This window comes from Caretta caretta, chromosome 1, assembly GCF_965140235.1.
Source record: "Caretta caretta isolate rCarCar2 chromosome 1, rCarCar1.hap1, whole genome shotgun sequence".
Lineage (NCBI taxonomy): Eukaryota > Metazoa > Chordata > Testudines > Cheloniidae > Caretta > Caretta caretta.
This window is the reverse complement of record NC_134206.1, coordinates 207718261-207739834: the sequence shown is the minus strand read 5'-3', so window position 1 is coordinate 207739834 and position 21574 is coordinate 207718261. Positions and strand designations below refer to the sequence as shown.

The 21574-nt window shown below is 42.1% G+C and overlaps 1 protein-coding gene across 10 annotated transcripts in view; it reads right to left on the bottom strand.

The window, feature by feature from the left end:
* Positions 1-21574, bottom strand: part of STXBP5L (syntaxin binding protein 5L) — a 430597-nt gene that overhangs the window by 144894 nt on the left and 264129 nt on the right. For all 10 annotated transcript variants that reach the window (XM_048819147.2, XM_048819156.2, XM_048819179.2 and 7 more), the window contains 3 exons: positions 11808-11891; positions 3992-4115; positions 3318-3396 (listed from right to left, as the gene is read on the bottom strand). In XM_048819147.2, the coding sequence (XP_048675104.2) occupies positions 3318-3396; positions 3992-4115; positions 11808-11891 (287 nt within the window). The remainder of the gene's footprint in view (positions 1-3317; positions 3397-3991; positions 4116-11807; positions 11892-21574) is intronic.

Here is a 21574-nt window from a genome sequence, read left to right as displayed (position 1 = left end):
AACAATGGATAGCTTGTTATATGTCATCTGCTTCCATATTTGAAGCTGCATTTGGAAGTCTTTATGTGGGCTCTTGAGCTGTCTGAACACTTTCATGAAGATCCTGTCCTTGGTCATAGTAGCCATTGCTTTGTTGAACATCCTCTTCTATAAAACAAGGATTTTTGTGGAAGTAACCAACTAATCCAACTGGACACTTTGACAGAGATCAGGTTTTTCATGAAAGGAGCCATCGGTGTGTCAGAGATATTATCTAAATCTATAAACTGGGGAATTAATACACAAAAACACTACAGTATGTGTATGTTAAGATTGATCTACACAGACATAACTAATGCAAAATCTCAAAACCAAAAGAAGTTAAAAACATCCAGCAGTCCATACTCCTCCCATCCAGAGACAGACCCCTCACCACTAGTACAACCACTTCAGACAATATACCACAAAGTTAATTCTACCCAAATAGAGGGGCCAGTCTTCCTGCACCCTCTTCCCCAAACTTGAGTGTATGTGATTTCATATAGCTGTATATAGACCTGTGAGAAAGTGAGTCTGTTCTGTTTGTGTGTGGTGGTGGGTTGTCCACACCTAAAACATCAAAGTAATTCAAACGTAACGGAAAAGCTCTCATGGAAAGAAAGGGAAAGAAACTTGAACTCTGAAAAGCTGCAATGCTGAAGGTTCTCAGTCTCCCATTACTAAGATATTTTATACAGAAATGCTGAATACAGAAGAAATACCACCTTTCTACTCCTACTTGGAATTGACCCACTTAGCCATTCAAGGATTTAATTTCTGTAATACAACAGACCATTGGATACCTTAAGGAGACAGGATATCAGACTAAATGGACCGCTGGTCTGTCCCAGTATAATGAGGAGACAGAACAGTGGACTAAAACAATGGTCTGTTCAGGTCTGGCAGAGAGAAAGCATACTAGCCTTGATAAGCACCAGAGAAAGGCCTATATATAAATAGTAAATTGGACTTTCCTGGTGTGATAATTCCTAATTTCCTATAAAGAAGAACAAATGCAGCTTTGTATGTTGTAAAAGACTCTAAATATTAAATACCTAGAAAACCTCCCAGCAAAATTTTTGAATTAAAATATTAAAAGATGCAATTGCTACTGTTAAACTATACAGTCTTTACAAAGTTCAAAACCCTTTTAAAGATCTTTTCAATTCATCGACAAATATTTTTAGGTCATATTGTACCTTGTTTTGTAATATGTTACTTGTCATAACATTTCTGCCTCTACACAAATTAAACGGAACAACCGGTATAAGCTAAGCAGCTCAAACTCCAACTTATATAACTGGAATCTTGTATCTGTTAGTTTTGGATTCCAAAAAGATGGTGATAGATGAAAAATTTATTGCTGGGTTGCTAAAATAATTCAGAATATAAGGAATAAAGTCAAAGATTTTGAAATAATGTACATATGATAATGATAATGTTTGCCTGCTTCTTTGTAACATAACTTTAAATAAATTTAAATAAAATAATTCTTTGTACACTTCAGTCTTAAAATACTATAAAGCAATAGAAAGATGTATTTTCTGATTCCCAAATGTAACTTTTTTCTGTGAAACTTATGAAAAATCATTGACCTATCTAGCAAATGCCTGGTTGTCATAATGTGGTGGAGAGGTGCGTCCTTCTATCTCAACTCGTGGAGCTGCTCATTGCGTGCTCAGTCCACACTTAGATTCCAGTCCTATGGATAGACCACATGGTGGTTCTGTGCGGGTAGCAGGGTAAGAGGCACATCACAACAACAACAACAATGCTGTGGATGAGGCTAATTCCACCACATTCCATGCAGAAGGCATGAGATCTGTGCATGGAACTTGGGGCACAATCTGGCAGGCATTACAGAAATGCAAATAATTATATTATTATGTCCCACTAGTCCTACATGTGATATACTTAACAAGTGTATTTCAAAATTTGAAAAAACACTTGGACCTTTACATAAATTCTCACAAAGACAAAAACTTACATTTAAAATCTATTAAAGTTGCCTAAGGAGAGAGTTCTCACCCACACAAACCCTTAAAAGTAGGAATTATCCAGTTAAAATATTCTTCTTTCTCCTTATCCCCACCAAACATCATATTCACAGACAGATTTCTCCCCTCTATAAACAACTCCCTTACACTTTTATCATGTGTAGTAACACAACACACACATCCTAATTCCCATGATTACACTATAACACAAAACCTTAACTCCAACAACAACACATGTCTTTTAGACATTCCATACCAGAATATTGTGTTCTTCTCTGATGGGTAAGTCTAAGGTCAGAGTTGAAGTTCTGCATTATAATGCAATTTTAGGAAATGTTGGGAGTTAGTATATGCTGGAGGTGTGGGTTTTTTTAAAGTGTTTTCTCTGTGGGCATTTCCTTTTTAAAAATTGTTTGTAGGAATATAGTGGAAAATATGACACATAGACCTTTTAAACCCCTTCTCAGTCAGACTCCAATTCAGGAATGTATTTAAGCATGCAATAACTTTAAGCATATGCTTGAGTCCCAATGATTTAAATGGGACTTAAGTATATGTTTAAACATGTGCTTAAGTGATTTTCTGATTTAGGGCCTAAAATAGTAATGTGCATTTGCACATAGACTATTAATTGGGAAGATGACAAAGGAATATATTGAAAGTCAATTCAATGTTTTGCTTTTGCTGTTGTATACTAAATAAAAGAAACTAAATAATAAAATCAATATTATTTTCCTAAAAGAGTTGAAATACTGTATATAGTAGGAAGGATCAACCTCTGGAAGATTAAATGTGTATCAGAGATCTAAATATGCATAGAAAATGCTTAAAAAGCAGGGCAGTCCCATTTAATTTCATTTGCTATGTATTCTGTGATTCATTTGCTTATTATTTTAAGAGCTGCATTTTAAAAAACAAATACATAATTTTAATAATTTTTAAACAGCATAAATTAGAAGAAGCAGTCCGTACCGTTCTGATACTTTACTGCAGACCATATCATTCTGAAGACACCTTTTGAAACTCGGTTTAAATGACTTCCTCAGCAGTGAAGGAAATCTATGGCCAAGGTAAGCAGACTGGACACAATCTAGTTTTCTTGGGTCCTTTCCAGTGATCTAACCATAAGACCATCATCCAGACCAAACAGCATCTGATCATGTAATTATAGTCTGTATCATTCATCTATATGTCCAACAGTGCCTTACAGAGAGAAGTATTCATAAGCAGCTCCATTTTACATAGAGTGTAGCCAAGCACATAGATATGGCTTAATCTTTTCCTAAGGAGACAAAAACATACCTGCTTTTACATGTCTTGTATTCTACTTTCAGAATTGGTTTACAAGACTCAGGTTTTTTCCCATCTCTTTGAATTTTTCCTGTGGAAAGAAAGAAGGTATAAATCTTACTAAAACTTATAATTGCCACCACACTGGACAAGTTCTATATATAGCACAATAATTGAACTTTAAAGTCATTGCGGATGGCAGAGTTCTAATACCTATTTTCCACTGCAGTTTGGATATTAATTTTTCTGAAATAATTAGATTCCTTTTGCTCTTTTACTCAACATATTTTCTTTCTTCACAGCAAATTACCAAGATAACAAACTTCATGAAAACAGAGCTCCTATTGTCTTTTTAAATTTTGTTTTAAAACACATATGAGCTTAAATGTTGTTTCCCACAAGCAAAAAAAATCAAAGATGGTCAGAGGCAGAGGGCATCAAACAAAGATCAGATACTTTGTGCTAAGACAGGCTTTTTTGAGGCCTCTGACGTTAAATGTAACATAGCTGCTAGTTGATTTTGAGAATATTCTGCAGATTAAAGAATATAGGAACCTATACAAGAAATGGCTACGAAGTAGGGACACAGGACCAGATAAAATGAACTAATCATAAATATCTGTAAATAAAACCATCTTTTTCATTCCTTCCCTGCAATATGTTTTTTTTTAAAGCATCTTTCTTACCATGTGGGATTGTTATCTGAAATGGTCTGCTCGGACTTTTCAAGTTCCACAGAGTCAAGCTGCCATCAGAGTGACTGCACATGAACTGCTTCCCCTCATGATGCCAGTCAACAGAATGAATAGCCTAAAGAAATGGTAGTGAGAACAGACAGAAGTCATTACAGAATACATGGTTCACATTAACTAATACGGCTACATTTTAATGTATGATTTGAGGTTATCCTTATCCAACGGCATCTCAGCAATTGGGAGTCTCTTATTTGTCTGCAATCCACCACCATCAGCACTCCTTTAAAGTACTTTCACTCAGATTGCTCATCTGATCAGACAAAAGAAGCACCTTCAACTGTACACGCTAACTTAAATGTGTAGTAACTTATCTTAGTGTATATCATTCTCCACATGCACAGAGAATTGTATCTGAACAGAATTATTCAGTTTTACTGAAAACACCAGATACACCTGCAAGCTCAGGGCACTTGCTACAAGGGGCAGATTCCCAGGAGTACATAGGGTTGTGAGACACCTCGTCCACCTGCCCTTAGCCTGCGGAAGTCTTGTTTGGGCCTCCTGTGGATGAGCTCCCTAAAATCATCAGCCTCTGGCAACACAAGCACTGTCTTCCATGCCTCTGCAGGCCTCACCCTGTCTGTACAGGTTAGCGATAAGCACACACCAATCTCTGGGTCCTCTGAGTGTCCTTCTGGAGTGCTCAGCCCCAATCCAATGAACACTCCAGAATTCTCAGATCCTCTATTCTCAAAGGAATAATACATCCCAGCTTGCAAGATTCATCTTAGGATCCTCACTCACTTAACACGCACCATTTAGATACAGTGATGAGCTGCCAAAATCTTAACAACTGGTTCCCTCCTCACCCCATGAGGGGGTCGTGGCCTACCCCCGACCCCCGGGACTCCTGCCCCATCCAACCCCCCGTGTTCCTTGATGCCGTCCTTCCCGGGACCCCCGCCCCATCCACCCCCCTCCCCTGTCCCCTGACTGCCCCCAGAACCGGGCAGGAGGGTCTCGTGGGCCACTGTAGTGGGTGCCCACCCCGCCCTGCCCCTAAGAGCCAGAGGGATCTGCCGGGGGGTGAGGTGGGGAGTCCCGTCGGTACTTACCTGGGGGAGCTCCCAGGAAGCATCCAGCAGGTCCCTCTGGCTCCTAGGGGCGGGGTAGCGTAGCTAGGGGGGGAACAGGGGGAGCGGCCACTCCCCCACTGATCACATTAAAAGTGGTGCCTTAGGCACTGACTCCCTAGGTGCTCCGGGGCTGGAGCACCCATGGGGAGAATTTGGTGGGTGCAGAGCACCCACCGGCAGCTCCCCACCCCCCGCCTGGCCCCAGCTCACCTCCCCTCCGCCTCCTCCCCTGAACGCGTCGCCCCGCTCTGCTTCTTCGCCCCCCGCCCCCACCCCCCACCCCGGCTTCCCGCGAATCAGCTGTTCGCGTGGGAAGCCTGGGAGGGCTGAGAAGCAAGCGGCGGCTTCATGCTCAGGCCCAGGGAGGCGGAGGTGGAGCAGAGGTGAGCTGGGGCAGGGGGGCGCGAGGAGGGCTGCCCGCGCCGCAGCAGGTAACCTGGGGGGGGGCGCAGGGGAACCACTCCCCACCCCAGCTCACCTCCACCTCCCTGGGCCTGAGCGCGAAGCCGCCGCTTGCTTCTCAGCCCTCCCAGGCTTCCCGTGCGAACAGCTGATTCATGGGAAACAGGGGGGAGGGAGGGCAGAGAAGCAGAGCGGGGCGGCGCATTCAGGGGCGGAGGCGGAGTGGAGGTGAGCTGGGGCCGGGCGGGTGTTGGGGAGCTGCCGGTGGGTGCTCTGCACCCACCAAATTCTCCCTGTGGGTTCTCCAGCCCCAGAGCACTCAGGGAGTCGGTGCCTAAGGCGCCACTTTTGGCCAGTTGTTAAATTTAGAAGCCCTTTTAGAATCGGTTCTAAAAGGGCTTCTAAATTTAACAAGTTTCAGAGTAACAGCCGTGTTAGTCTGTATTCGCAAAAAGAAAAGGAGTACTTGTGGCACCTTAGAGACTAACCAATTTATCTGAGCATAAGCTTTCGTGAGCTACAGCTCACTTCATCGGATGCATACTGTGGAAAATACAAAAGATGTTTTTATACACACAAACCATGAAAAAATGGGTGTTTATCACTACAAAAGGTTTTCTCTCCCCCCACCCTACTCTCCTGCTGGTAATAGCTTATCTAAAGTGATCACTCTCCTTACAATGTGTATGATAATCAAGGTGGGCCATTTCCAGCACAAATCCAGGGTTTAACAAGAACGTCTGAGGAACAGTGCGGGGGGAGGGGAGGATAAACAAGGGGAAATAGGTTACTTTTTAAAATGAGTCAACAATTCCCAGTCTCTATTCAAGCCTAAGTTAACTGTATCCAATTTGCAAATTAATTCCAATTCAGCAGTCTCTCGTTGGAGTCTGTTTTCGAAGTTTTTTTGTTGAAGGATAGTCACTTTGAGAACAGAAATCGAGTGACCAGAGAGATTGAAGTGTTCTCCGACTGGTTTTTGAATGTTATAATTCTTGACATCTGACTTGTGTCCATTTATTCTTTTACGTAGAGACTGTCCAGTTTGACCAATGTACATGGCAGAGGGGCATTGCTGGCACATGATGGCATATATCACATTGGTGGATGTGCAGGTGAACAAGCCTTTGATAGTGTGGCTGATGTTATTAGGCCCTGTGATGGTGTCCCCTGAATAGATATGTGGGCACAGTTGGCAACGGGCTTTGTTGCAAGGATAGGTTCCTGGGTTAGTGGTTCTGTTGTGTGGTATATAGTTGCTGGTGAGTATTCGCTTCAGGCTGGGGGGCTGTCTGTAGGCAAGGACTGGCCTGTCTCCCAAGATTTGTGAGAGTGTTGGGTCATCCTTCAGGATAGGTTGTAGATCCTTGATAATGCGTGGGAGGGGTTTTAGTTGGAGGCTGAAGGTGACGGCTAGTGGCGTTCTGTTATTTTGTGTGTATAAAAACATCTTCTGTATTTTCCACAGTATGCATCCGATGAAGTGAGCTGTAGCTCATGAAAGCTTATGCTCAAATCAATTGGTTAGTCTCTAAGGTGCCACAAGTACTCCTTTAAATTTAACAACCGGTTCCAGCGAACTGGTGTGAACCAGTTCCAGCTCACCACTGTTTAGATATACATATAGTGAAAGCAAGAATAAGATTACTATCAAAGAACAGAGCGGTAAGTGATAGTGAGTGAGAATATTGGAAACAAATGGTACATATAAAACAAAATCACAACACTCTTTCTAAAACTAAACTTAACTACCAAGGCATTCCTCTGTCTTCGACAAGTTCGCTTATCCCAAGTCCTTTTCCCAGAATTTTCAACCAGGTTGGCCGAGATCCCTTTTCATAAGATCAAGCCTGCTGGCAGCTTGTCCTCAAAGACTAAAGGAATAACTGGGGATTCAGCTGCACCCCAGATACAGTTTCAAAAGTTCATTGTCTTACTCCTAACCAGGATAACCCCTACTGGTTTTGTTTTTTCTCTGCAACCTCAGCAATATATTGATTAGTATTTTGCTCAGACTGTAAATGGGTGTCCATTCTGAACCACACAATACTTAATTTGCACATGACCAGCCAGAGTGAGATAAGCGTCTCTTTCCCTCCTTTCTCCCCCACCTGCCAGGAGCATGTGGATTACCTTATGGTGACCAGTCCTAACTCACAGAGCTAGAGAACATGATTTTTAGTATATATGCATAACTCTTCACATATTTTCTGAACATACATCTCACAAGAATGATGATGATCAGTGTGAAACAGGCTTTCATTAGAGACCTTACATGATGTTCTTTGGTGGACTGGTATGTACAGGGGACTCCTGTAACCCTTACTTACACTGTGCCCTCTGCCAGTAGGGATCAAGAGGTTCTTAGGTAACAAATTCAGATTGCGCATAGTGGGCTAGCACAGAGCTGGTGCTTTGATCTTCATTCCATTTGCTCTGCCTTCTCTGGTTTCACAGTGAGGAGAATAGGTGGAAGCCAGATCAGAGCTCCTGCTTTCCCTGTCTGCTTTAGACCTGGGGAGAGGTAGGTGTGTGTGTGTGTGGAGGAGGGGGGAGAGAGCTAATGCTGGATGAATGGACTAGAAGGTGGATAGAAAGCTGGCTAGATTGTCGGGCTCAACGGGTAGTGATTAATGGCTCCATGTCTAGTTGGCAGCCGGTATCAAGCAGAGTGCCCCAAGGGTCAGTCCTGGGGCCAGTTTTGTTCAATATCTTCATTAATGATCTGGAGGATCGTGTGGACTGCACCCTCAGCAAGTCTGCAGATGACACTAAACTGGGAGGAGCGGTAGATACGCTGGAGCGTAGGGATAGGATACAGAGGGACTGAGACAAATTAGAGGATTGAGCCAAAAGAAATCTGATGAGGTTCAACAAGGACAAGTGCAGAGTCCTGCGCTTAGGACGGAAGAATCCCATGCACTGCTACAAACTAGGGACCAAATGGCTCGGCAGCAGTCCTGCAGAAAAGGACCTAGGGGTTACAGTGGACGAGAAGCTGGATATGAGTCAACAGTGTGCCCTTGTTGCCAAGAAGGCTAACGGCATTTTGGGCTGTATAAGTAGGGGCATTGCCAGCAGATCGAGGGACGTGATCATTCCCCTCTATTCGACATTGGTTAGGCCACATCTGGAGTACTGTGTCCAGTTTTGGGCCCTACACTACAAGAAAGATGTGGAAAAATTGGAAAGCATCCAGTGGAGGGCAACAAAAATGATTAGGGGACTGGAACACATGACTTGTGAGCAGAGGCTGAGGGAACTGGGACTGTTTAGTCTGCAGAAGAGTAAGTAAGTACATTTGCACCCCATTTCACATATTAATCATTTTGCCCTATGTTCAACAATTTAGCGATATACAAAATTTAATTTCCTATTTTGTTAAACTTAATTCTTAAAATTAAGTAAAATTCATTTTGTCTCAATGCGTTGGCTACAGAATAAAAAAAAACATGTTAAAATATCTAATAACTGATGGATGACTAATTCAATGGAACGGAATGACATTTTCAGCTGTGACACTTCGTACAAGTTGAATACATAGTGTAAAGATGCGTTAAGGGAAAGCCAAATGTGTACTGGAAAGATTAAATAGGTAGACAATAGAAAGAGAAAATGAGTGCACATAAAGTAAGAAGCCAAGTATGTTGCTTGAATACTGAGATGATGACTCCATGAGGCAAGGGTGTGAAAATGAAATGACAACAAAAGGATGCAGTTTGGAAGGAAGATGGTAATGAAAAGATGAAAGTTACTGTGTGAACCATTAGAAATAAAAGAATAAGGAAGAAAAATAAGAATCAGAACCACCATACAACTGAATATGATAATGTAAGAATATGCCATATCAATCCAAATATGGAGTGAAAAGAATTATGGCATAGAATTTTTGCTTAGAAAATAATTAAAAGCTAAAGAAGCCCAGAAACGTAGAAAATCCAAAAGGAGCAAGTGACGTCTATGAAAGGAGGAACCTGTAGAGATGACATTCTCTTGTCAAGCATCTTGTACAGGTCACTGCCAGAAACCAGACTAGATGGACCACACGTCAATTTGATGACACAATTCCTACATTCCTAAGTTTGGCTTTGTGGAGCTAAACTATGAAAGCATCGACAGAAAAATGATCCAACTATTTTCACCAATAGGAGTCTGGTTTTCTAACATACCTCATACCTGAAGGGTCTGTTCTTTTTCTGACAGTTTGGCAACACCTGGATGGCTTGTCATGCTGTAGCGGGGCACTCATCCTGCTCCGGCCCTGAAAGGTTTAAAAGCCAGCCCTTGGAGAGGGCTGGGGCTGAGAGCCAATAAGAAGAGCCTGGGAGGCAGCCAATCAGGGCCAGGCTGGGCCCTATAAAAGAGCTGCCGGGCCATAAGGTAAACAGTCTCTCTCTAGCTTTGAAGAGAGGTTCACTCCAGCCTTGGAGTGGGAAGGACCTAGCTGCCTGGGAGCATGAGGTACCTGAAGCAGAGCAGTGCTGGGGAAGGGCAGGCATAGCTGGGAAGCTCTGGCCTGGCAACTCCCCAGGCTGAGGCCTTGTTAAAGGCCCTAGGAGGTACTGGGGCCGCAGAGGTGCAGCCCAGGGATAGGCAGAGGCAGCTGGTCCAACCCCCTTGCCAATAATGAGTGGCCATTACAGACTGCAGTTTGCCCCAGAGAAAGGGGGCTAGATGACGACTGGCAGTAGCCACTGAGGCCAGGTAAGCATAGGGGGAGGGGGTTCCCTTGGGACGGGAGACCCAGAGAGCCGGGGTACTGCTGTGGGGCAGAACCCCAAGGTAAAGGGCATCGGGGTCCAGGAGGGACATGGGGGCCTGAGGCAGGCTAGACACCAACCAGCAGGGGGCGCTCTGAGGGCTGGAAAAGAGCTAATTCCCAAGGCAACCAGCAGGAGGCGACATGGCGGTGCTCGATCTGCTACATATGCCAATAAAGTCTCACCGAATTGAGCTGAATTGATACAGAGTGCTCATCTGCAAATGGAAATGTTGATTTGCACTCAATTCTTCTGCCCATCAGAAGGGCATACAGATTCCTCGTCCATCTCTGCCTAACGATCCAGAAGACACTGAACTATTACCTATGTGCTAACAGGGAGATGGCTCACAAGCTGATCCAATACCACTGCCTTCAGGGAACAAGAATCTTAGATCTTGTGGGATTTCTGTCCACCTCACACTAAGGAATACAAGACCCAGGGATGAGACTCCTGCCCAGACAATTTTTAAAGTTGGGAACCCTCCCCCCAACTATTTAGGTATTCTTCATACATTTAAAAAAAAATAGGGAGGAGGGGTGAAAAAACAGTTCCTGCATGAATATCCTCCCAGAAATCTCCTTTTATCTCTTTCTGTTATCCATGAGCTATATTTGTATTTCTCCGAGTTGGGTTATCCAGTCTGTTTGTGTTTTGCTGAATGCCATGTACATATGAAACATTCTCCAAATAATCATTCGTATTTTTAAAAAGAATTCTGTGGAACACAAGAGCTGAATCTTCATCTGATTTTCCAACTTAGTTACAAATTGAAAGAGATACGTAAGAATATTACATACTAAAACCAACTGCTACTCAGCCTCTGGGTCTTTGTGTAATATATAAAACCTATTTAATAACTTGCCTTTGATATTAACTTATGAAGTAGAACTATCCAGTAATGATAACAATGCAGTGTACTTCCTAAATACAGTTGTAACTAGAGCTGAAACTTTTCTTAGGCAAAAATGTAGATGTGACAAAACCAAAAAATTCTCATCAGTTACACTAAATTGTTCATGTTTTAAAAAAAAGCAAAAAAAATTCCAAAAAAGTCAAAATGAAATGTTTCAATTTTTCAGTTTGAGATTCTTTTGTTTAGAAATTTCCTTCCATTGTATTTTTAAAAAATTTTGATCCAAAACTATTTTTTAAATTTTTTCGGAATTTCCAGTGAAACCAAAAAATCAGTTATTCATACAGCTCTTGTTGTACACATGCATGCTCGGTGTGGTGCTCTGTCCCCCTCTAGTGGTAAGTAAACCACACAGAGGATGATGAGTCTGCTCCAGCACTGGCTAGAGAGCTGGGTCTTTTAGCTCAAGCAGTAACAGCACATGCATTCAGACTTGGAGATCCCAGGTTTTGACACCTACTGCCAAGGTGGCATGGCTTTAAGTACTATAGTATATTGCATTTCCAAAACTAACAATGCCTTTCAGACATATCTTCTGCTTCTTAAAAGACTACTGAATTGTCCTTTACTCTGAATGAGTGGGAACTACTTACCTCATCATAATAAACTCTTAAGTCTGCTCTTTTTGATCGCAAGTCCCAGAGTACTACTGTCCCATTTTCATAGCCTATTAATAGCTGGGAAGAAAAAGAAACATGATTATCTTCTCAACTCTAAAATACATTTTAAAATATTTATGCAGTCTATAATTTTGTATTTTTTTTCTAAAATTAAGTTTCTAGCCCTCTTTCACCTACAGATAGAGAATAATTTCAGTTTTGGTGGAAACAATTATTCCCCGGACAGAAAATTCTTCTTTTAGTGAGAGAACAAACTTGAGCATGGACAGTAAGAAACAGTTAAAATTATGTTTATTAGACTAATTTGACAGAGATGTGGTGTACAAAGTGACATTTCTGAACCCAATGGTCACATTTTAATGGTCAATACACACCACAGTAGGAAAACCAGAGTGATATGTTGGTTTGTGATGACCTTTGTAAGGTTCTCTGAGGACTCTGATCATCCTTGGGAAGTTCACCTGGATGTTGATGAGCTTGACAAAGTTTGCCTGGCCACTAGTTCAGGTACATTCAGTCCTACTTCTTGTTCAGCCAATTGCTCAGACAAACAAGTTTGTTTACATTTACGGGAGATGATGCTGCTCGCTTCTTATTTCTTATTTATTTCTTATTTATCTCACCAGAAAGTGAGAACAGGCATTCACATGGCACTTTTGTAGCCAGCATTGCAAGGTATTTAGGTGCCAGATATGCTAAGCATTAATATGCTCCTTCATCACCATTCCAGAGGACATGCGTCTCTGGACCTATGTCAAGAGACATATGAATCTTTAGCGCATCTTTGTCTTTAGGAGATAATGCTGCCCGCTTCTTGTTTACAAACTTGTTTGTCTGAGCAATTGGCTGAACAAGAAGTAGGACTGAATGGACTTGAAGGCTCTAAAGTTTTACACTGTTTTATTTTTGAATACAGTTTTTTTGTACATAATTCTACATTTGTAAGTTCAACTTTCATGATAAAGATTGCACTACAGTACTTGTATTAGGTGAATTGAAAAATACTATTTCTTTTGTTTTTTACAGTGCAAATATTTGATATAAATAAAATTGATATATTTTATATAAAAATAAATATAAAGTGAGCACTGTACACTTTGTATTCTGTGTTGTAATTGAAATCAATATATTTGAAAATGTAGAAAACATCCACAAATATTTAAATAAATGGTGCTCTTTTATCAACAGTGCAATTAATCATGATTAATTTTTTTCCTTTCCTTCCTTGAAAGCCCTACTTAGGACATAACCTATAAAGTGATGAGGGTACCTCTGCACCACATACAATTTACTCTATTATTCCATGTGGCAGCCAATAACCTAAGTGTCACTATATAATATGGTAGCATGTCTACATAGAAATCCTCCTATGTCCAGTTCAAGAAATTACAGCAACAACAAGAAAAGAGAAAAAGATTAGTTTGATGGCATATTTATGAACGCAATTTTGAAACCAATGTTCTGTGATGCACTTCATCCATGAAGAAGAGAAGGTGGAGAGGCTGGCATCTTTACACAGCAGAGTTACAGTACTTTGGGTACCTGTGAACTTCCATACTTTGAAATGTTTGTATGTTTTGGAATGTTATTTGTCATTTTTAATGTTTATTTATTTGTTTTACAAGATAATATTTGTTTAAGTTACTTGTAACATGACTCTGAATTTCCTAGTTTTCTAATAATTATCATAGATTGTAAGGCCAGAAGGGATCATTATGATCATCTAGTCCAGGGGTTCCCAAACTTGGTTCACGGCTTGTTCGGGGTAAGCCCCTCGCGGGCCACGAGACACTTTGTTTACCTGAGCGTCTGCAGGTCCGGCCGCTCGCAGTTCCCAGTGGCCATGGTCCGCCCTTTCCCCCGCCCCTTCCAGTGTTGAACCACACAACTTTTTAATTGATTATAGGACTTTACCAGTGCTTAATTTGTAATGAAAGAGGTGCCGGGGCACAATTTTTTTACATTCATAACTGATGCAGCAAGCCCAGAGGTGCCAGGGCTATGAATTGCCAAGCCTAGAGGTGCAAGGGGTCAGCCATGGCAAGCCCTGGCACAGATTAAGCACTGGACTTTACCCTGTGGTTATGAAGCTTCTTTTTCTTGCATGAAGGAAGGTTTTCAAAAGCCTTTTGAAAGTCTAAAATAAATGAATCAATCAATCATCACATCATTTGGATAATTTTTTCAAATAATTCTGTCTGGTTAGATAATTTATTCCTACAGAAATCATGACAGTTCACCAATATCACATTATACTCATTTAGTGTAGGAGATCCTACATTTTAATTATTTTCACCACTATTTTTCCCAGTACTAAGGAAAGGGTCATCCCGGTTTATAATTCCCAGAATAATAATATATTTCATTTTTTTAAATGCTGGGTGTACAACTAACTATCTTCCAGTCCTCTAGTACAGCATTTATTTAGATTTTTCCATCACCTATTTTAGACTCTAGGCACTTCACATTATTAAAAATACAAAGTTCAATATAAAATCTAAAAAATACCATATGCTTTGCTTAATTAATGGACTATCCCACAGTAACAGCATCAACTGGCCATCCATATCCCAACAACCCAACACCCAAATCAGAAATGCACACTTAGACCCCACAAGACCATCAATCCACCTTTATCCCAAATGCATGCAGCATGGGTTTTTAGGAGTAAACAACATATTTTTGTCAATAGTTCATCTACTTCATTACTTCTTTCAGTATAATCACATTAATATAATTTAAACCCATTTAAGCCTGGGTCTAAATTACACATTATTACAGGCCTTATTACTTTTTATTTAAATGATCTCAGTTTAGTTTTTAACTAAACTTCGACTTTCAGTGGGAGTTGGGCACCTTGCTGCCATCTATGTCTTTTAAAAATCTCCCTGTAAAAATCCAATTTCTTTTGAATTTGGTTATGTGCTTTGCCTATGAGAACAAATATAGTGTGTTCATTCTGGTTACGTTCAGTTTCTCCTTTCTCCAAGCTCTGCAACTCCTTCTAGTCCTCTCCACTTTCCACACCATACCACATATGAAATTGCTATGAAATAGCATAAAAGCAACTTTATTTAAGGAAACTACTGATTTTTTGGTAAGTCAAATGGAGAAGACAAAGTCACAGTCTATTATTCTTTTTGAATTATGGCATAACTTTGGTACAAATGTCTACATTGTATAATACTCACTTATAGAATCACAGGGATTTATCGACACACTGTAAGTACCAACTCCTGCATGCACAGGTAGGGCTGAGTTTTCTGCTAAATCCCTCAGAACACATGCAATTACACAATAACATGCAAGACAATAACTTAATACCACCATAAAGATACATCACCATCCATTGGTGGCGATATTGTCTACACTGATCATTAAAATTTTTCCCCCTCTAATGGAATACGAATTTAAAACAGAAACTCCTATGATTCCAGGCAGTCTGCCATCCCCACAAGTTCCATGTTGATCTGCCCACTCAATTCCTATATTCATGGAGACATCACTCATAATTTGATTTAGCTGATTAGTGAATGCAGAGTTCATGTCCTCAGGTTATACCTATCTGTTGTGGACAGACTGTCTGAGAACTGCAGTCTGTTGCGATTCTGAGGATACCTTGGCAATTCCGCCTTCACAACTGGTCTCCCATTACAAGACACAGAAACATGCGGAGGTACCTCCAAATCCTCCTCTGCATTCCTCTGGGATGGTTGTTGAACATCCTCAGTGTTTGCACCCCCCCACACACCCCTTCAATGAATCTGTGCACCAGTTCTCGATGCACTATAAAGGAGCAAGCTCTTGCTTTTAGTATCAGCAAAGATAAGGTGTTTAATTTTTAAATTGCTGTGTAAGGTCCCCCCCAAAAAGGACTATAGGATTTTTCAAGGCTGCTTTTTCCTGTTGCATAGCTACACCTTCCCTCCTTCCTGGATGGCCACATAATGCTCCTTTTTCCTGGTATCTTAGGCCTGCCATGCTCATTTCTGGCACATCTGTTCCTCTACCTTTAGAAACGCTGTCCTCAGGCCACCGATATAAGTCTTCGCTGTCTCTCTCACCCACAGGTGTCGGCTTCCTCCGGGCCCCGGGGGTGCTCAACCCCCTGCTCCACCCACGGCCCTGCCCCCACCTGACCCCTTCTGCCAAGTCCCTACTCCGTCTCTTCCTGCCCGCACCGCACCCCGAAACCTTTTCCCCACCTCTCCCGCCCCATCCTCCGAGCACACCGCACCCTTGCTCCTCCCACCACCCCACAGCGTCCTGCATGCTGTGAAACAGCTGACTGCAGTGGGCAGGAGGCACTGGGAGGGAGGGGGAGGAGTTGATCAGCAGGGCTGCTGGCGGGCGGGAGGCACTGGAGGGGAGAGGGGGAGCTGGCTGCTAGTGGGTGCTAAGCACCCGCTGATTTCTTTCCGTGGGTGCTCCAGCCCTGGAGACAGCACTTATGTTCTCACCTGTGAAGGTGCAGGGGGCCTTATCAGTTCTTGTTGCCAGAACATGAAGTCCCAGGGAAGCATGGATTTGTGGAGTCCATAAACAATCTCATAAGGGAAGTAATAGATAGTTGAATGCTGGCTGGTGTTTTATGCAAAGATAACAAAAGTTGTTGTAGAAACCCGGTCTCGTTGGTCTTCACTAACTAATACTCTAAGCATAGAACCAATGGTGCAGTTTACTCTCTCTACTCCCCCATTAATCGCAGAGTGGGCTACACTGGTCCTCACCTTAGTTACCTGGAGTTGCTAGCTGGCAAACCTTGTATAATAACTGTGATTCAGATTCTTTCCCCTGATCATTGCAGATGCTGCTTGGTTGGCCAAACTGCAACACTACATATTTCATCAATGCAGCCGTAAGTTTATCAGTCCTTTTATCCTTCAGGGACTTCTCCCCCACATACTTTGGGTAAGTGTCCTAGACTGCCAGCAAATACTGATTTCCAGTTGGTGTTTCTGGTAGTGGGCCTTTCAAGTCAATCAGTATGAACCCACAGGGCTTATTAGGTTGGGGCATTCCCACTTCTCTTTTTGCAGGTGCTTTCCTTTCTTGACAGGTAAGAGAGAGGAAAGTAACTAGTCATTAACATCTGCAGCCATGCCTAGCCAACTTGTTGGATTCTCGGCTCAGTGTCTTTTCACTCAGGTAACCTGGTGCTTTGTTATCACTGAAGACACTCCAATACTGTTCTCTGAAAGCTTGCTGGCAAGACAACCCTGTTACCTTCTGTGTCCCTAGGCACCCTTGTATTCACACCTGACACACTAGTGCAATGATTTGTGTACAAAATATGCCTTATGAAGTGATATTTGAAAACTAACACCACACTGGTCAATAGTATCATTGTAAAATATATGTAACAATGCTGTATGTGGAATTATGGGTACTCACTCATATTATACTTTAAAAAGTTTGTGACCTAGGCTATTTCTACACTAGCACTTTTGTCAGTCAGTGAAAAAAACACCCTCCTGATTGTCATAAGTTTCACCGACAAAAGCCTGGTGTGGACAGCGCTATGCTGGTCGGAGATGCTCTCCTGACAACATAGCTGCCACAGCTCTTTGGAGATGGTTTAATTATCCTGACAGGAGAGCTCTCTTCCATCGGATCAGAGTGGCTACACAGGAGACCGTACAGCAGCGCAGCTGCAGTGATACAGCTGTGCCGCTGTAACGTCTGTAATGTAGACACAGCCTAAAAGGAGTTTAAATCAGGCATGTCAGGGGAGTTGATTAACAGGTTTTTTTCCAGAAAAAGGAAAGCAGTTGGCACCTCAAACCACGCGTGGCCCAAATCATTTGTGTCAGAGATTGCAGCAGGAAGAAATAATTTGCATAGTAGCTACCATCAGTGGAGAGGAACCAGCAGACAAACCAGAAGCCTCATCTTCCACACCTCATGGCTCCTTTGCTCAGCATGAACTAATTAACTTTATCTGGGAGTACCCATCAAAGAATACATTTCAAAGGTTCAGTGAACTATAACAAGAGGGAAGCGAATCCTAAGTTAAGCTTCTTTTTAAGGAGACTAAGAACCCAAGCAGTTTGATCTCTGTGATGGGTCCTGGCCAATAAAAAGATGGAAAGAAGACTGTGGATGAGAGAAAAAACATTTTGAACAAAAACTGTATTTTACTAAATTAAGTTTTAGATCTTTAGATGCCTGTTTTCACTTTTAACTATTTGTAAGGATCTCTAATGTCTTTTACCTGGTGTAACTTAATCCATGCTCTTTTGTTAATAAACTTGTTTTGCTTTCATTATAAATCATGAGTTCTGGATAAGTTCAGTAAAGTGTGTGCTTCTATTTAGTTGACAGGTGAGAATGTTACTGTCTCTGTAGAGGCAGCAAGCCTAATGCTTTTTCTGTGAGGGTCCAATGAGAGAGACAGGACCTTGCATGAGGATGATTTTGGGGCAGATTTAAAGCTGGAAGGCTACTAATGTCGGCCTCTGAGGAGGATCCAAGTTGGACATAGCCATGGTGAGGCTTGTGGGCCACTGGCAGGTTGTTGGGGGTCAGAGCTCTGAACTAATGCTGCATAGCCACAAGATACCTCGGGTTACAAGGCAGATGTTGACTGAATCCTTTACTGGCCTGGGTGAACCCCAAAACATCACCTTAGCATAGTTGGCAGGATTTACGCACAGTTTGTTGTTTAACTGAGGTTCACACTTTCACCACTGATAAACTGGCTTTAAGTGATTCACAAATCAGAAGGTTGAGAACAGGGTAAAGAGAAGTTACAGCTTCATTATTTTTTGTTTGTTTCAAGTAAGGAAAATAGAAGAAGAACAAAGTATAAACATTAGTGTCAGTGAAGCAACCACAAAGTTTGAGATGTCTAGGGTGGAGAATGACAGAATAAAAGAGGAGCATAAACACCAAAAATAGTTAGCTAAGGAGAAAGACGAAGAGCGTGAACACCAAAAATGGGAGCTGCCTAGAGAGCTAAAGAACAAGAAGCAGCACACTGGTGGGCCCTGGAAGCTGAGAGGCGAAGGATACCCAAGAGGAGAAGGAAGCAGCTACACACCAATCATCTATGGAGCTGAAAGCAAAGGATACCCAAGAAAATGAGATGGAAAGGCTGTATGCCCAGAGCATAATGGACAGGGAGGAGCAGATCCCACAGTCCCTAGGTACACACTCTATCCAAGGAATGCTCAGCTGGGAAAAGCTGTGCTCTACATACAAAGAAACAGATGGTACTGAAGAATACTTTACCCCTTTTAAGAGATTATGTGAGGTATATGAAGTTCCAGAGGACAAGAAAATCCCAACTCTAATTAGTAAGCTCTTGGGTAAAGTATTTAATGTATTTAATGAAATGCCAATTGACCAGGCTTTGAAATAGGAGTTTGAAAAGGCTGTATTGCAAAGGTTTCAAATTACTCCTGAAGTGTATAGATTGAAATTTAGAGCCCTCATAATGTATGACCAGATGAGTCATAGAACATATCAGTATAAATTGTCTGATTTGATAAAAAAAAATGAGTCAAAGGGAAGGGGGCAGAGAGTTATTTGATTCTTTGATAGTTGTTTGATCTCTTTGCACAGAAGCAGCTCCTGAGCATATATTCTGAAGATGTCAGACATGTTGTTTGGGATAAATTCATGGACTCTGTCCAAAAAGCAGTAGATCTGACTGATTCCTACATACAAACCAGTGACCAGTAAGCAAGCCACAGAGGGAAGGGTAGAAGCCCAGTTTTAAGAGAGGCCACATTTTGGCGCTGTGGAGAAGCAGGGCAGTTGGGAGCTTAGGCACTCTTCACCCCAGAATAGATCCTCCCTTGGGAATCTCGCTCGCAGACCCCCAGTACAGGAGAACAGTCCATGGTGTTTCATGTGCGATTGCACTGAACACCTGAGGAATAATTGCCCTAAACTCAAAGAAGCTAAGCCCATACTCCGTCGAGCCCAGGTATCTACAGGTTTCCTGATTAAATTTGTGAGGTCTGACCCACAGGAGGTGGACATGGTATTTGTTAAAGCTGCCAAGGTGAATGACAAAGAATGCATTGGGTGGAGAGACACTGGTGCACAGATTTCTTTGGTCAGGGAAAACATAGTCAGACATGCTCCCTCCCTGGGGAGAATGCGGAACTCCTGGCATTGGGATGATACAAATTTACTGTACCTTTGGCTGAAGTACCCATGGACAGGAACATTCTGGAAGGAACACTGGAAGTTGGGCTGCTGTCTAGTATTCCAACAGCACTTCTTATCTATGTTTAAATTGGTTAATATAGTAACTTGCAGCAAAAAGGAATATTGGTTTGTGATCTCAGCAGAAAATTGTGCAGACAACAAAGATGTGGGGGAAAGGGACAGCCCCAGCTCAGCAGGAGAAATCAATGTGCTTTCAGGTGTGGGAGGAGCCAAGGTAAGCTCCTGCATAGCACAGGCAAGTAGCAAGCATACAGAGCTAAAGGAGGAGGAGTTATTCCCTGTAACTTGGAGAGGCAGTTCAGGTTTTCTATAGCCGGGGCTTTGAAGATGAGAAAGCATCTGTGGTTACATCCTCAAGGGGACCCCAGTGAGGGGAAACAGGGAAAGATTTTTCTGAAGAGGAAGGGGGATTATACAGGGAAGCATCCATGGGGAAAGATAAAAGCCCTGAGAAATCTTACAAGAACAGGTTGTGCGTGTCCAGCACGATGGGGAGTTAATGTTGCTAGCACATGATTATGCTTTTGCTGGTCATTTCAGGGCATGAAGAACCTATGATAGGTTAAAGAATAATTTTTTATTGGCCAGGGACACAGAATGATGTGGAAGACTATTGTGGGTCTTGTAAATTATGTCAAAAGAGAGAGACCTGCAGAACCCAAGAAGTCTCTGTACATTCCTTGCCTGAGATACACAAGGCATTTTATAGGGTAGCAATGGACATTGTGGGTCCTATGCTATGTCCTACCCAAAGGCAGAAAAAACATATCTTGGTGATGGTGGATTTTGCCACCAGATACCCCAAAGCAGTCGCTCTAACTAACATAGAGGCCGATTCTGTGGTGAAAGCCCTTTTCACTATTTTTAACAGAGTGGGTTTCCCTAAAGAGATTTTATCAGATTGTAAGTCAAATTTCGTGTCCCATCTATTCAAGTTGCATGGAGTGAAACAACTAAAGGCTGCCCCATATCACCCAGAGACAAATGGTGTGGTGGAGAGGTTCAATGGAACACTGAAATCAATGTTAGGAATGTATGCGAACAAAAGAGCCAGTTTTCAGAGTAGCAGCCGTGTTAGTCTGTATCCGTAAAAAGAAAAGGAGTACTTGTGGCACCTTAGAGACTAACCAATTTATTTGAGCATAAGCTTTCGTGAGCTACACCTCATTTCATCAGATGCATTCAGTCACGAAAGCTTATGCTCTAATAAATTTCTTAAGTCTCTAAGGTGCCACAAGTACTCCTTTTCTTTTTATGAATACAGACTAACACGGCTGCTACTCTGATACCTGTAAACATTCTTTTGAAGTAGGTGACTTGGAACTGGTGGTTATCCCTGGGAGAAAATACAAATACAGAACTCACGGGAGGGACCTTTTGAAGTGGTAAAAGGGGTGACTGAATGTACATATCATGTTAAAAGACCTCACAGTAAAGCTATCCCACAGCCAGTGAGCGTGAATAGGCTTAAAGTAGGGAAGCCATAGTAAACATGATTTGTTGTGTTGAAGGGGAAACTACTGAGTCACACCTCATTGCTTTGATGGCTGAATGCCAAA